This window comes from Amphiura filiformis, chromosome 4 (genome assembly GCF_039555335.1).
Source record: "Amphiura filiformis chromosome 4, Afil_fr2py, whole genome shotgun sequence".
Lineage (NCBI taxonomy): Eukaryota > Metazoa > Echinodermata > Ophiuroidea > Amphilepidida > Amphiuridae > Amphiura > Amphiura filiformis.
The window spans coordinates 6631704-6649477 of record NC_092631.1 but is presented as its reverse complement, the minus strand read 5'-3'; the positions used below and the strand labels follow the sequence as shown (position 1 = coordinate 6649477).

General features: G+C 37.9%; 1 protein-coding gene across 1 annotated transcript in view; it reads right to left on the bottom strand.

Annotated features, from left to right (window-relative positions):
* The window catches only part of LOC140149658 (inactive polypeptide N-acetylgalactosaminyltransferase-like protein 5), a 28126-nt gene extending 10352 nt beyond the window's left edge, over nt 1-17774 (bottom strand). Inside the window, exons 1-5 of the mRNA XM_072171737.1 lie at nt 17570-17774; nt 12882-13132; nt 11216-11385; nt 1100-1271; nt 188-388 (exon numbers count right to left, since the gene is read on the bottom strand). Of these exons, the coding sequence (XP_072027838.1) occupies nt 188-388; nt 1100-1271; nt 11216-11385; nt 12882-13132; nt 17570-17752 (977 nt within the window). The 5' untranslated portion in view covers nt 17753-17774. The remainder of the gene's footprint in view (nt 1-187; nt 389-1099; nt 1272-11215; nt 11386-12881; nt 13133-17569) is intronic.

Genomic DNA, 17774 nt, shown 5'->3' with positions numbered 1-17774 from the left:
CCTTCCCCAATCAAACACATTTGCATTTGATCATCTTCTACTCTTCCCTGAGTAGATCATTATAATATCAAATCTAAACACCATGCCATGGAATTCACCATATCACGTCCAAGCTCACATTGGGCGCCCCATTCCTTTTTTAAAGGAATTTTTATTATCTCTGTCTTCAATTATACGAGTACTTCACCTGTATGGCTTAGCTTTTTGTCTCCTTTCTGCCAGATCTGCTTTAGATAATGGCGACCATTTGAATCCTAGATCCCATGTGAAGATTCCAAATGACAATGGCGAAGATTGGTATTCAAATGTATCAGGATGAATTCTATCTATCACTGGTGACACCAGCACTGATTGGTCATGATGAATGAGGCCTAACAGTGGCTCCAACCTAAAAAAAAAACCAAGTTATATGGTAATCATGTTAAAGGTCTAAAAAGATTTGTTTTGCCCTTTTCGAATGACCCAAAAAATTGAAAAAATGGGTTGCTTTTTTTTCTATTTAACTTTTCATATATTTGGTATAAAATTCTCAAAATGTCTGTAAGTAAAAAAAAACAAGCTTGACAAACCTAATAAATCATTGTTTATCATCATGTTTTATGGTGAAGTTGCATTTTTTAACATGTGTTAAAATATGTTTAAAAAAATCCTGACCAACACTGACTTCAAATGGATCTTTCAGGGCAATAAAAACTTTTTAGGCCTATAGTGCCAAGGCTAAAAAATCAAATGTATGTTCATCAAAAAGCCCAGATCAGATGTTGAATATCATCACTCTCATAAGTGTCTATTAAAGTCAGTTTTGACCAATTTGAGAATTTTGCCTAATCAGCTCATCACCATGAGGGATGGGAGAATTGGGGGCAAAATGTAATTCAGGGGGTAGGCCCTAACTGGGGACAAGATGTCTGACTGAGAACATTTTCCCCATACCTCCCCCCACCACTGCCGGTCATGTGTAAAGGGGTGCAAAGAGTCTTTAGCATGCTGTTGGGAATGGGTCATTGGTTTTGGAATGAATTCCCCCCCCCCCCGCCCCTCTCCCCCCAAGTGCCACAGTATTGACATTCCTCTTACCATTCCTCTCAGGCCCACTTACCATTGTCTGTGAACTTCACATTTGGAATCCATAAACACAACCACATCACCTATTGCAACTTTAGCCCCTTCCATTTGCGCTTTCACCACCCCTAGTCTTCTAGTGGTATGAACCTGTCTAACCTTTGATCTGACCTTCCGTGGAATGTGCTCCAGTTTGTTACAGAGTTCCTCTGTGGATGAGAATATAAACATGATGGTATTAAAAATGTTAATATTTATGTTATGATCATGATAATATTCATAATAATGTTATCTAGTTACTTTCAATGGTGTAGAGAGCAGTGGCTGTGCTACGGGGGGCATTTTCCTCCCAAATATTTTTCTTGCCCCCCCACCTTTGAGGCAAAACACCCAAAATTATGTAAATTTCCACTTTCTGCAGCAATTTGAGCAAAATTTGTTGACCCCCCACCCGAAATACACTTTGCCCTCCCAATGCCCCCCACCCCCGAATAAAAATCCTGGTGCCGCCACTAGTAGAGAGGCATGGGGGCACTCAACTTTGCAATATTGGGATGTGTGGCGAGAGATCTAAAACTATGAGAGATTTAAGGGTAGACGCGGTATTGTTGGTCGAAGCAGCCAAAAAATCGATTTGTATTGTCTAAATCAATATATTATTGAAAAATAACACTTTAATGTTTTGCAAATGTTCATTTTACAAATCATATACTTTGAAAACTTGCTTAATTTATTGTTGTTAATGAGTTATGTACATTTTACTAAAGTGTTGTTGTTTCAGCCCTCTTTACAACATAACTCAAGAACTACAGGACCTATAAAAGTATGTCTGTGATATTTGAATTCTTCTACACACTCGCAAGGAAATGAGCAATGCAATTTTTGCCAAAGCTCACTACCAAATCGCAACACATTAAAATAGTGCATTACCTTAAAGGCCTATTCAGAAATTTTCTGTAAAAATACATTTTGCCTAATTACACCACCAAAGGATCAACAATTGTGACGTGTCATGTCAAAAGGAGACACTTTTGGGCAGGATCGTAAATGGAGAAATAGCCAAAAATCTGCTGGTGGGTGATTTTTTCATAATTTGGGTTTGTTGCTAATTTGTGATGTTATTAATGTTAAAAATATTGTCTGATAGTTTCAGACCGGAATGTAACTGGCATCTTGTATTGTTTGAGACATTTTTCAAGTTAATTCCCACTCTCAACATTGTCAATAATATTTTTAAAGGCCGATATCTCAATTTCCAATTTTATAATACCATAACTTCCGAACACAATATCTTTGCTTAGGAGTGTCCAAATTCATTTGGGAAAACGGCGTTGTGGAGCAAAATATCTCTATATTTAAGATATGTAAAAACCTCAAAATTCATAACCTGCCCAAAAGTGTCTCCTTTTGACATGACACGTCACAATTATATGTGACACAATCTGGTCCATGGGGGCCAAAGGAGGCATTTTTGAAAATTGAGTTACCGTAATTATTTCATTATACATACAGTAGGCTATCATTTACTGAAAACACCAAAGGTCTAGCATACTTGGTTCAAAAGTAATGAAGATTTTTGATGTCTATTTTCTTATGTATTTTATTGTTTTTTTACTCTATATTTTCAAATTTGCCGCCTTTGGCCCCCATGGACCAGATCGTGTCACATAGCCTATAGTACTAGGATGGCACAACATGCTCATCTATCAGGGGAACAGTTCTTAACCCCAGTACATTTGTACATTCATTGAATGACCTTTGAAGATTTGGGTACAAAAACTCATACTCTGCAACTTGAGGTCAAATTTTCCAATATGATTATGTAATTGAGGTTATTGGTCTATGCCAGTGGGATGAGGCTCTTGTGGTCCATAGTGTAGGCTGATTTAATCACATCATCAGTAGTGTTTAAGAAAAATTGGAGAAAAAATAGAAGAGAAACGCCTGTGTGCATGTGATTTTGACAAAATTAATCAGGAGTTTCCCCAAGTGGGTGGGTGCAAAAATATGAATTTGGCAAATGTGTAAGGGTGGGCCATGCAGTCCACACCCACCCCCACCCCTGCATACTGGCCTGGTTTGCTTGCTAGTGTGTTTAATTTCATACTCAGATTGCTTATTCCACATCATTCTCAAGGGACACCTCAAAATATTATCTTTGACTCAATTAGGCAACAGACATGTGTAAACAATATCCTTTTCTGCAGCCCTATACTTTTCCTGTGCTAACATGGATATGTAGTCCAACAAACACAAAATACAGTCTGGAATTTCCCTGCTTTTACCATTGAATTCAAAAGAATTAAAATTGCCAGACAAAGTAGTGATTTAATAAAAGAGAACATTCAGAGATCCACCAGTCCCACTACACTATTCCCCACACATTATCGTTGCATGTTGTCCACATAAAGAATATTTACTATTGTAGTAAGTTAGTATAGCGACATAGCCACTGGGTGTAAGGGGGAAGCTGCCCCCATGTGAAGTCTTGGCCCCTCCAGCAGCGTCCCACAGGGGCAGTGGCATGAGGACTAACACTTCTCATAGAGGGTGCTGCCGGGGAGGTGCTGCCTGGGGGAACTGCCCATTGGCCCCAGCTAGTTCAATATGAAGTTTTCCACCAGTCTGATACAATAATTCCCAGTGGCCTAGACATGGAGATGGGATTGGAAATATTTCTTGGAAGTATAGTGAATCAAGCCCCTTTTGGCGACAGAATAAGTTAATGGTATAGGGGCCTAAATGCGCGAGAAGCACATGAAAAATTTTGCCATATTGAAGTTAAACTGGTGAAATACTGTATGTGCAAAAGTGGAATAAATTTGTGTGAAGTGTGCATGATTGGCACTTTGTAGGCTAAAATGGCCAAATACGAGGTTAATTTGGTCAGAAACCCACATATAGGTGTCAACATTGGGGGATGATTGTATGGATCATCCCCCATCAAAATATTGGGGAGTATTTATCCCCCACCATCCCCCTCCCTGGATCTACACCTATAATAATTCCCCAAACAAGTTGTAGAGGACAACAAAACATTTTTGTTCTTGACCCAACTGGATATGAGAGGTGAAAATTGGATCCTGTGTCTTAGACTAATGATGTGAAATTTAACACTGTTGCCTGCTGAGGCCCAGACCAGGGTATTGTGAGGTCACATGAGGACAAACTTGAGATCATGTTAACATGGTTAATGCCTAAAATTAGACCAATTTGCCATTCCATAAACTTGTGACAAATTGTTCCCATGATGATAGGTGATACTGTTCAGATGCAATGACCACATGCTTACATGGTGATGAACCAAACCTCTACAACAACATTTTTATTTTAAAATGTTGTCAAAAATGTTATTGCACTATAATTTTTGGCAAAATTTTTGCAAAATATTTTGTCAACACTTAATAACCATTTGTGATGCGATCAAGCAAAATGAGTCGGAATATTGATTTTGAGATATATCAATACTACTACTACTACTACTACAAAGTTCTTAGGGCGCAATTCGCAAAGAAAGCATCGTTGCGCTTACAGTAAAAAGCAAATACATAAGAAAACCAGTTCAGAATAAAACAGTTCAGAATAAATAAGTTTTGAGTCTCTGTTTGAAAAGAGTGACCGATGGCGAAAGTCTGATTTCTGTTGGTAATGAGTTCCAGCACTTAACACCAGCTATAGGGAAACGACGATCACCGGCGACACTGATGGATCTATCAGCCAGGAGACGCGTGGTGTCATTACTTGATCTTGAACTCAATTTTGATTTTGATCGACATCAGACTCATTTTGCTTGATCGCATCACATTTTTTAATAATAACTGCCTAGGCCTATATTAAAAGGGATAATATTTTTGAAAATGTGTACTTTTTCAAAAGTCATTTGGATTCTATAAGATAAGCTTCTATGAAATTGTCAAAAGTTGTATGGAAAATCTTCAAAAGTCACCCATTTGGGCTACTACAAAATTGCAGGTTTGGCAACCCTGTCTAGAAAGGTTTAAAAGCAATTGAGCTCAAATCTAGGCTGGCTTTCATATTCTTTTAACATGTTTGAAACATATTTTGGTCTTGCAAAAATAAATAATATACCATTACTGTGCATGGTGACAACTTCCTTCAACTGATAGGGTTTACATTGATTATTATCAAAACCTTGTAAAACATATTTTTGGCAGGCGTGTAACCATGGTAACCAACAAACCTTGTCATTTTAATTCCAAGAGGGAAAGTCTGTCATCATTTCATTGAGGAAGTTGCCCTTGTGATCCAAAAAGGGTTGCTTTAAAATTTTCACTCTTGTTCAGTGACATAGCCAGGACACTTTTTTGGGGGGCACTGGGGGAAATTGTGAAGAAAATTACCAAAATGGGGTAAAAAGTAATAAAAAAGGAATGCGGCGCCCAATGTGAGCTTGGACGTGATATGGTGATTGCCATGGTGTTTAGATTTGGTATTATAATGATTTTGTCTAAGGAAGAGTAGAAGATGATCAAATACAAGAGAAATGTGTTTGATTGGGGAAGGTGTATGACAATTGATCATTAGATCTTAATTTGTAATTATCAAGCTCTGCTTGTCAAGCATTTTTAATCGCGACATTTGTTGCATGGTCTTTCAGCGTACAGTGTGTCTAAGCTTACGCGAGTCTAACAAGCGAGACGTGACTGGAATAATATAAATTGTTTTGAGGGAAAGAAAAAGGGACATTCTTTGATGATCAGCAGGGGATGTTAGACATTTTGAGAGTTTCAATTCTGATTAGCCCATTTCCATCTCAATTTTCAGATAATTGACTTTTTATGAAAATAATGAAAGTTTTGGTCAAATTGAAAAGGCGATGCGGGCGGCCGGGTGGCAGGAAACTTGGAATCAACTTTCATTAGCCTATAATATGTTTAAAATACTTAAAACATTTTGTGTTTGCTGGGATATGTAGGCCTTACATTACTATAAAGGCCTATTTTCTAATAAAATATGACTCATAGTCCGTGGGCTTATAGTATGCCTATTCATCTGCCGTGGGATACTAGTAGCATTGTAGGGATACCATAAGAAAATTAATGTTGCATTATAAGGTCAAGGTACTATGCACCAAGATGAAGTTCACTGCCATCTTTGGCAGCTTGATTTCATATTGATGTTAATGGGCTGCATCCCTCATCCCAACCCCTAAGGGAACTCGGCATTGAGTGAATTAAGTATTAGGCCATGCACTTCCCATCTTAGAACAAACCTATATTATTTTGTGTAGTTAGTGATAGCTCAGCAGTAATAACTAATGTTGCCTATATCATCATGATCATGGTACATTTTTAGATATACATTATGCAAAAGTTGAAATTCAATTGCGGAGGGGGATGGGGTAGGCCTACTCTCTAAAATAAGCAGTGGCGGCACCAGGATTTTTTTTTTTTTTTTCAAAGTGAATTTCAGGGGGGCAAAATCAACAAATTTTGCGCAAAATTGATGCAAAAAGTGGAAATTTGCGTAATTTGGGGGATTTCGTCTCAAAAGTGGGGGGAGAAAAATATCTGCAATTGTAATTTCAAAATCTCACATTAGGCAGCCATTGCACATACTTTCTTGCATTCACAGGGGTGAGATGCATCTCCCCTGAAATCAGAAATCTTTTCAATAGCTGCCATGAACTTATACTAATCCGACTGCATCATAAGTTTGACATGTAAAAGTTGCTGTGGGTGGGGTATGAGGCCTAGGGTGACTGGTTGACTGGATGACAATAGCTTTAAGGTTTACTTAGGAAAATAGCTCCTGCTGGTAGGGTCAATCTTGGTCCGTCCTGCCCTGCCCCTTGCTGCTGCAGGTCTAAAAGTTCAAAATAATATTTTGGAAAAAAGCAACTTCTGTATCCCCCAGTACCCAGTAGCCCCTTGCTAGCCCTACTATAGGACCTTTTGACCATGGCACCCCCCCCCCCCAAAAAAATAAAACCACTGTTATATCCAGAGAACTGTGAAACCTAGTGAAAACCTGTGCAGCGACTTTTGTTTCAGGTGGAGCAGCTTGAGGTCACTGGATTTTTAGCAGTTCTCAGAGTATACCATGTTTAAAAGGCCCTATGGTAGGGCTACCCCTTACAAAGGAAAGAAGTAACAAGGAAACATAGAGGTCATCAGCAGTACCATGGCAGGCATAGTATTTGTTAGCATGGTCAACCTCAAAGTTCCTTTCCATTCTGAAATTACTTCCCCTAAAATTAAATTTAACTGAAGCACCTGCATGTAAGGCTCACTTTACCCTTATATTACAAATTTAATATTTCAGATAATTTTATTAGATATCACATATAGTAGATGTCTGAGACATTGGGCTATTCTAGAAAATAGATTAGATGCCCATCATCTAGAGGAGTTCGGATTTCAGGACTTTTTTTCCCGACATGATTGTTAGAAATCCAGACTAAAGGGTCCAAAAGGCAGAAAAAATCCAGAAGAAAAATAGTTCCAATAGGAAATCATCAATTTGAGAGGGTGAATTCCAAGATTTGTCATTAATTTAACATTTCCAAGTTTTCCAGTGACATTGGCAACTGGAATTCTAGTCATTTTCAGAAAGCAAACTTGGAAATTCAGACATTAATTTTATTGAAAGGTTACTCCTCTATAGCACTTATAGGGGCGGATCCACAAAGGAGAAAATCCAGCGCACGCCCCCTAAAATACCCCAAAACATAAGTAATTTAGTGCTAAAATCAAGAGAAATCATACCAAATCAGCCTAGTTTCAGCCAATTTTATCATAAGTGCCCCCCTCCCCTAATTGACAATCCTGTGCAGTGGCGTACCGTGGCCACTCCTACCCCGCGGAGGGGCTGAAGAAAATTCAATTTTGCCGTCCCTTCCTCAACAGCCCGAAAAGGTTGACCCAAATTTTTTTCGGTGGTTTGAACAATTTTTAGGCCTATAGCACCATTTTTCACAAATTATTATACTTTTTCAAATTTTACCCCCCTTTTTTATTTACCGATTCTTTTTGCCGCCCATTCTTCTTCCGGCCCGCCCCTCTTTTTGCCGCCCCTTCTTCTTCCGCCGCCCCTTTGTTTTGGCCGCCCCCTGCTTTTACCCAAAGCCCCCCAAATACGCCAAGCATGCTGTGTCCCTCCCTGTCAATGGCTGTTATAGCTACCCATCAAACACAAACAAGTTTTTAGAAAAAATATAAATATGTTATAAACTAATCAAATAAACACCTTTTGGTTTTGGTCAAAAAGTACATTTTAATTACAAAAATTTACATGGCAACGGAAGTGTTTCAACTTGTTTGAGGAACAAATTCATACTCAGGTGATAATGCTGGCATCTGGAATAAGGATTCAAATTAGTAAGATTACAATATTCCAATTAGCAAACTTATTATCTATGTTTTTTCTTTCATCAAAATTAAATTGTTTTAATTGCATAAATCAATCATTGTGTACATACGGTATTTTCAAGTTTGCATCATAAATATGTGAAATACTGGAGCTAATTAAAGAAAATTAAAAACATAATGAACAATATTTATTTCAGTGACCTCTTCAGTTGAGAATTTTTTCTGGGGGGATTTCAGGGGGGTGCAAAATCAACAAATATTACATAAAATTGCTGCAAAAAATGGAGATTTTTGTAATTTTAGGTTCTTTTAATTATGTAGGGAGAAACTGGGGGGGGGGGAAAGAGTTCTGACTGGGGGCATTTTCCCTATTCAACCATTGGTGGGACCAATGTCAATATCCCCAGTTTTTGAGACTACTACAGAATGCAGTACTAGCCTTCTGCCCAAATTATAAGAAAGATAGGTACACCGTACACTTCCATTGCCAAATGAATAAGAAATGTACATTACAGAGGAAATAACATTAAGTAGGTAAATATACAGGCCTACTATCAATTTGGAATCAAACAGGATAAATTGATTTAGTGTTTGGCTAGATCTGACATTGAAATTTGAAAATTATGTAAAACTTGGCCATGACTGCATATAATTTGAAACTTTTTGAAGTCATCCCTGAAACTTTGTGAAGCATGCAATAAACTGAGTTCACATCCTCAAGCGTGTCAAGTCTTATTGAAGACGCCTTTAGTAAGCTTAAATGTTTCCTTACAGCCTAGAAAATGGCAATGGCCACATAACATACCTGAAGTGTTAATGCTCTGCATGCTAGCCATAGGCTTCAACATAAAAGCCAAAGTTTTGAGATATTTTTGCCAATATCAAGAGCTACCTTAAGAACCACTGAACCAATACTAGGCTTGTTTGTAGTTTGTACTCATTTTAATGCATTTTTTCATGCTGATTCCAAATATGGTCATGAACATTTATTCTGAAATTTTTGAATTATAAAAAAAAACTTGTCGTCTGCAGTCAACACCCATAATTACTTTCATCATTTGACGTCACGCCGATGTGCACATTGTTTCGCGAACATCGTTGCATTGAATTCGGCGTCAAGGTCTAACCGCAAAGAATTATGGGATTTACCAAAAAAGGTCAACTGATGAAAAAGAAAATAACACGAGGCAGCAATGGTGTATTTCAGAGAAGATATATATCTAACCCTTCCCAGAATCCTTTGCAACATGACACATCATCTCATAACAGTGATAATCTTACTTAAATTGTACAGGATCCATTTGTTTTCATGTTGAGAATAGACTGGCTAAACATGGGTGGATAGTTTTTACAAGATCTATTATGGAATGAAAGAAATGCATTATGGGAAGTGTAAGATATCATCTCTATGTGTATTTATAAGTCAATGAGTTCCATGTGAGGAAGCCTACTTACAAGATTAGATCAAAATATAAGATAAGTCAGTTTGTTTTTAACTCAAGTTATTTTCAGTAATACAAATTGTCACAGGAACAAAAAGTTAAATCATAAAACTTTCATCTTTATGTAACTTTTGAAATAGATAATTGAATGCAATGGAAATGTTACAATAAAACTTTGGTCAACATTATGGGGCTGCCAGTGACATGATCACGTCATTATATATTGGATGCAACAAGGCATGAATCCGGGATATATCCTAGCTGGCACTTCATGGAACTCAACTGTGACTGTTACAAGCATGACCTAAAGACATGTGTGTATATTTATATGCCAAAGTATTTCTAAACAAAATATGAATGTAACTTTTGCTATGCAATAAAACGTGCATCTGAGAACAGTGCATACAGTGGAGGCACCAGGAATTGGGGGTGGGGGTGCAAAGTGAATTTCGGGGAATTCAACCAATTTTGCACAAAATTGCAGCAAAAAGTGGAAATTTCTGTGATTTTGCAGTTTTGCAGAGTTTGAGGCAAGACAAATATTTTGGAAAATGCACCCCTTGCCCCCCCTCCCTGTAGCACCACCACTGAGTGCATAGCCATGGACCCCTGGGGGAGGGGGTTGTCATTCAATACTTTTGGACTGGGGTGTGCGGCTCAAGACTTGAAACCCTTACCCTTTTGATTGGAGTACCCCCCCCCCATGGCATGGGGCAAAGGGGCAGCTAGCTGCCCCTATGATAATTATATTTGATGGCAAATATTTGGTAGAAATAATATCATCGTTTTAACATCCTCAAACATTTGTTAATAGATGCAAATAAAATGGAAATTGATTGCATCAAATATTTTTCACTAAGTATGAACTGGGCCTAACTGCTGTATACTAGTACTGTATATGCTGTTATTTTCACAAGGGTTTTATTTTCGTGAAAAATAACAACACACGAAAATACATTTTTAAATAAAGTTACTTAACACTTGCATAAATTTCTGCGAAATTCTGCACAATTTCCAAAAATACCAAAATCATGAACAATTCTTTGCGCAAAACTAACAGCGTATACAGCAGGCCCGTGCATGCAGGATTTTTTTGGGGTGCTGATTTTGAAAAAGTGGACTTTTTTTCCAAAGGGGGCGATTTTGTGAAAAGTGGACTTTTCCCCCAAATTTGGACCTTTTTGACAAAAAAGCGTAAAAACCTGATTTTTTTTTTATCGCTACGCTCGCACATTCTTAAATTTTGGGACTTTTTGTATACTTTTGCAAATTTGGGGAGGTGCGGTCGCACCCCCCCTGCGTACGGGCCTGGTATACAGTATTCTATATTAAATAAAAAGTATGAACTGGGCCTAACTCAGTGCTGTATAATATTCTTACCCTCGTCACTGGCATCATCAACCAGTATAATTTCTTGTAACAAATCCTCTGGTGTCCTGTTGTAGATACTGTATACCATTCTGATTAGTACAGTCCAGGCTTCATTGTGGAAGGCTATTATGACACTGGCTGTTGGAAGATCATACCTCTGGTATGAAAGACCCATGCACCTGTACGAATCAAACATTAATTGATTACATTTATCAGTTACAATAAAACATACTTCAATCAATCGAGTAAGCAATCAAGCAATCGTGCAATCAATCAGTCAATTAATGTGATGATGATACTTGCTGCAAAACATTAATTAATTACACCTCTAGGTTGGAATAATTCAATCAATCATTCAATCAACATATCAATCAATCAATCATGTTATGATGACATACGGGGGGTATTCTCTGGTAGGAAAGATATGCACCTAGTAGGAATCAAACAATAATTTAATTCATGCCTTATGATTTCCTTTATAGAAGCCATACCATTCATCTTGTGTGGCTGTTTTATTTGTCTTAAGGGCACACGATATTTGTTGGTCGAAGCAGCCAAAATATTGATTTTCATTATCTTAATCAATATATTATTGAAAAATAACACTTTGATGTTTGCAATAGTTCATTCTACAAATCATGTGCCATACTTTGAAAACTTTAAATTTATTGTTGGTAATGAGTTATGTACATTTTACAAAAGTGTTGATGTATCAGCCCTCTTTACAGCATAACTCAAGAACCACATGACCTACAAAACTATATCTGTGATATTTGAATTCTTCTATACACTCGCTATGAAATGATCATTGCATTTTTTGTCAAAGCTCACTACCATTCGCAAGATACTGTGAACTACCAAATCACAACAGTTTAAAATAGTTGCTAACCTTAACGCTGCATTGCAAATACTGCTAGCTATGATGCTCCCTTCTGACCCATCTTAAGTTTTGTCTACTCTCTTAATGTAAAAGAGTGAAAAATTCAATCTCCAAAAGAGTGAAAAGACTAGTGAAAACTACTCCTAAATACTTTATCGAGTAATGTCTCCTTGAAAGAGTGATTTTCACTCTTCTCACTCTTTCGTAGAGTCAGCTGGTCACAGGGGCGTAGCCAGCTTTCTTGGTCAGAGGGGGCAATTTAATTTTTTGGGGCACAGACGAAAAAAAATTGCAGTTGCATTATACAATACATAATACCAGTTTTGTTTTGTACATGTGTTCGAGCTTCCAAATAAGGCGTCATTGTGACGAATTGCGCGCGTAGCGTACATAAAATTTGTATTTTACACTATTTTCGCCCATGATTGGGATAAAAGGGGCTTTATAGTGCACAGCGCGCAAAAAAATAGTATTTTACACTATTTTGGCCCATGATCGGGGGGAATTTTGGTGGAAAAGGGGTTCCTTGCCCATTTTCTTTTCCTTTGCCCTACAAATTTTCTCTTTCAATTTTTGTCAGAGGGGCACTTTTTTCTTTCATTTTTTTTTGTCGGGGGGGCAATCTGCCCCCTTGCCACTTCCCCGCTGGCTACGCTTACTGGCTGGTCATTCTTTTGCATTAAGAGAATACTAGTTCCATATACAGCAAGCAAATGAATGCATGTCAATTTTATGATTAATAAACTCTTTGTCAATTAAATTAATCACAGAAACAAAAGTTGAAGATAGACCTACCTTTCATCTCTTACATCTTTCAAAGTCCTCTGCAATGAGATGATACCACTGACTACAACATTATAGTTATGTAGACCCCATTTGGCTTTCCCTTCCTCTTCCTTCTCACCATATAATCGTACTGGTTGGCCATTTTCTCCTGGTCCATACCGGGTGATGGTATCATCGAGTTCCAGCATATCCTCATCCTCATCACCGCTGTAAATCTCCTTGTTTGCTCCTCTTGGTTTTGCATCCTTTGATGTGTCATCCTGTATTCATGAAATAATTGTTAAAATACTCTCCACACAGGTTCGACTGCTGACGACAAGTTCCAAATTTTCTTTGAAAATTCAAAAATTTCAGAATTGTACATTTTCATGACCATATTTGGAATCGGTATGAAAAATGCATTAAAATGAGTACAAACAAGCCTAGTATTGGTTCAGTGGTTCTTGAGATCGTGCTTGATATTTTGAGAAAAATTATTGCAGGTGGGGGTGGCATGGGGGCCCGGCATGAGGGTAGCCATCTTTTGACAAAATAAGGCATTTTAAGAATCTGTAATTTATATACTGATATTATATAAATTAGTTACATGTATTTTGAATGGGGCTATTTTTGGAACATTTTGCAGGGGTCAGATACCTCCACAACACCAACACGCCCCAGCTAGGTTTGTGGTCTATGACCACCATTTGCCACTAGTTCTTATTTATTTTATTTTTTTTTGGCGAAATTTTTCATTTCAAAAATTCCAAAAGATAATTTGAATGACTTATCCTTCACTTTTAAGCAATTTATAAACAATTTTGTTTACACTTGGGCTAGGATCACTGAATGGGACTTTAACAAGAAGAAATAGCATTTTTGACTTAAAGGAAATGGTCAAAGGAAGGAACTGAGGAAATAGGACATATATGAGCCCCATATGGGTATTATGGTAATACTCATTTAATCTATACCTCTCAGCCTCTGGGTAAATATTAAGTGTGGAAATTCAATTTTTCATCATGTGCCCAAAAATATTAACTTGAATTCAAAAGTATAATAAAGATATATATTACAGAATCCAGGTTTTGGTTTAACAGGTTGATAGTCTGAAGGAAGGGTCATTAGTCCGAAAACCCAATAGCTTATAATAGGCCTAAATCCTAATCCTTACCTAACAGTAGTAACACTAACCTTAATTTCACCTAAAACCTAACCCAGGCCTTCTCAACTCGTTTATTTGAAGTGCCAACTGGAAAATTTCAGTGATCATGAAGTGCTAACATGTTAAGGGAGCCCGGGGACTTTGTGAGTTAGAGCGGGCGCATAGAGGGTATGTTGCAGTGGTGAAGCTTTATCGGGGGTTCAGGGGGCAGCGCCCCCCCGGAAACTCCTGGATTTTAAGGTTTTTAAAGGCCTAAATGGGTATTTTCACCCCTTTTTTTTGTTCAAAGTTGAGAAGGCCTGACCTAACCTGTAACCTAAGTCCTAATTCTATCCCTAAACCTAACCTAAACATATAACCCTGATTCTGATCCTAACTCAATGTTAACCCTAGCTTAACCCTCTCCCTAACCTAAAATGCCCTAAACACTAACTTTATTTACCTTTTTTTTTTGGACTAATATCTCTTCGGACTATGTGCTGTAAAGTTTGGTCTTCATCAGGTGTATGCTCATAAGGCCAAAAAAAATATTGTTGTGTTGCCCTCAAGTGGGAAAATGGGAAAGTTGGGTAGGACGGTCGGATTTAGTTGTTGTTTTTTTTGGTTTTTTTTAAACCTTCAGTTTTTAAAAATCCCCTCAAATATTAAATAATACTTCTTCAATTAGGAGACATTTGTCAATTTTGACTTCTGGATACCAGATAGACATCAATTAAAGACTAGTCTCTCAATAAAATATTAATTTAAAGTGAAAAACTTTGATTTTTTGAACAAATCTGTAAAAATCATCATTCCAAAAAAAAAAAATTGCTCCCCTGATTTTCCAGGATTTAGGGTCGGGCGGTTGAGGGCAACACAACAAATTTTTTTTGTGTGGCCTAAGCATTAAACCACAGAGCCTGGGCATACATGGGAAAGCTGAGATGCTGGGCAGATGCGGGTGGGGTGCAGGGTAGGGTAGGGGGTACGCAAAATGTTGCAATTTTACCATATTTTGGTGCAAAACATGGTGATGTCGGGCTAAGAGGAACATGCACAGGACAATTTTGGGGCCCCTCTGGCCAATGGTAAATTCAGTCCTGCTAAAAGGGTCCCGCACTGTTTCTTGTCCATGGGCCCCCGAGGCTCTTGCTACGCCCCTGAGGGGGTAGCAGTGGTGTTGCGTTAATCAATTTGAAAATCCCATAGGAAAATTAACGAAAAATGACTTGTGCCCCCCCCTCCCCATCAAGCCTGGTTCACCCTATCATAGTCGGTGCTCTCCCCAATAGGATGACTCACACTATGAAAACTGTGGTTACAGGATGGGTTTACATGTGTTACTTCATCATTAGCCTTCATTGTCATTATCATCATCTTAATTCCTAAGATCCTTGTTTAATACAAACTCCGATTTGTTCATCATCATCGGCATCATCATCTTCTTCTTCATTGTCATAATCACCATTATCTTCATTATCATATTTAATTCTTTATCATTTATAATCATCCATCATCATGATCACCATCTTCATCTTAATGGTTCATCATCATCACCATCATCAACATCATCACCATTACCATCATCATCATCATCATCATCATCATCATCATCATCATCATCACCATCATCATCATCACCATCATCACCACCATCATCATCTACACCATCATCATCACCACCACCATCTCCATCATCATCATCAATCATCATCATCATCATAACCATCATCATCATCATCATCATCATCTACACCATCATCATCACCACCATCATCATCACCACCATCATCACCATCATCATCATCATCATCATCATCCCCACAATCATCATCATCATCACCATCATCACATCATCACCTTCATCATCATCATAACCACCATCACCACCATCATCATAACCATCACTACATCATCATCACCACATCATCATTTTCACCTTCATTCACCATCATTATCATCACCTTCATCATCATCACCTCCCTCATCATCACCACATCATCATTTTCACCTTCATCATCATAACCATCTTCATCTTCATGGTTCATCATCATCACCATCACCATCATCATCATCATCACCACCATCATCATCACCATCATCATCATCACCATCATCATCACCATCATCATCATCATCACCATCATCATCACATCATCACCTTCATCATCATCATAACCATCATCATCACCATCATCATCACCATCATCATCATCATCATTACCCTCATCATCAAAACCTTTACCATCATCACCATCACCTTCATCATCACCATCATCATCACCATCATCATCACGATCACCACGATAATCATCATCATCACCTTCATCATCATCATCATCATCATCATCATCTCCACATCATCATCATAACCTTCATCATCATAACCATCATCATCATCACCTTCACCATCATTATCATCATCACCTTCATCATCACCACCATCATCATCATAACCACCATCATCATCATCATAACCATCGCCACATCATCATCACCTCATCATCATTTTCACCTTCATCATCACCTTCATCATCATAACCATCATCATCCGACCATCATCATCACCTTCATCATCTATAAACATCATCATTCATCATAACCATCATCATCACCGTCACCATCATCACCATCACCGTCATCATCATCCAAACCATCATCATCATCTTCACCATCACCATCATTATCATCATCACCTTCATCATCATCACCATCATCATCATCACCCTCCATCACCATCATATCCACCATCATCATCATAATCATCATTACCACCATCACAACAACCACCATCACTATCATCATTACCATCATCATCACCTTCATCATCATAACCATCAGCATCATCCAACCATCATCATCACCTTCGTCATCTATAAACATCATCATAACCATCATCATCACCGTCACCATCATCACCTTCATCATCATAACCATCAGCATTATCCAACCATCATCATCACCTTCATCGTCTATAAACACCATCATAACCATCATCATCACCGTCACCATCATCACCTTCATCATCATCCGAACCATCATCATCATCTTCACCACCACCTTCATCTTCACTTCATCACCTTCATCATCATCACCTTCATCATCTTCACCACCATCATCATATTATCACCTTTATCATCATCTTCATCTTCTTCATCATTTTCATGATCATGATTGATTTTCACCTTTGATTTGCAAGACAAGTAGGGCCCACAATTAAAGGAGTATTTCGTGATCCTAGCATCCTCTTTTTATGACATTTTTCAGTACATATCCACGAAAAAAGCATATTCCCAAAATTTCAGTTGATTCCGATATTGCGTTTGCGAGTTATGCATGATTATGTGTATTACACTGCTCCATAGACAATACGTTGTAATTTCGTTCTGGTGCACCAGAACGAAATTCAAATTTCACGATATCTTTGCTAAACGAATTAATCTGCAAGAAATATTTTGTACATAAACATTATGTAGCCAGAGGTTTCCAGTGATATAAAAATCTCAACTTTTTTTGAGAAAAGTGGGGATGAGGCTGTGGATCACGAAGTGCCCCTTTAAGGTAGTGTACTTACTTTTGAAATGTCTTCAAAATCTCCTGTCAGACTCTCTCGCACTCCTATCTCCATAATTGCACGTTTGGATTCTACAGCAGCCGGCAGTTTACTTTCATGATAAACAAAATATATCACAGCGATCATCGTAAACCAGGCGATGCCAAACATGAGAAATGTGAAAAACAACCTAACGGTTGCCATGGTATAGGCCGAATAATTTACT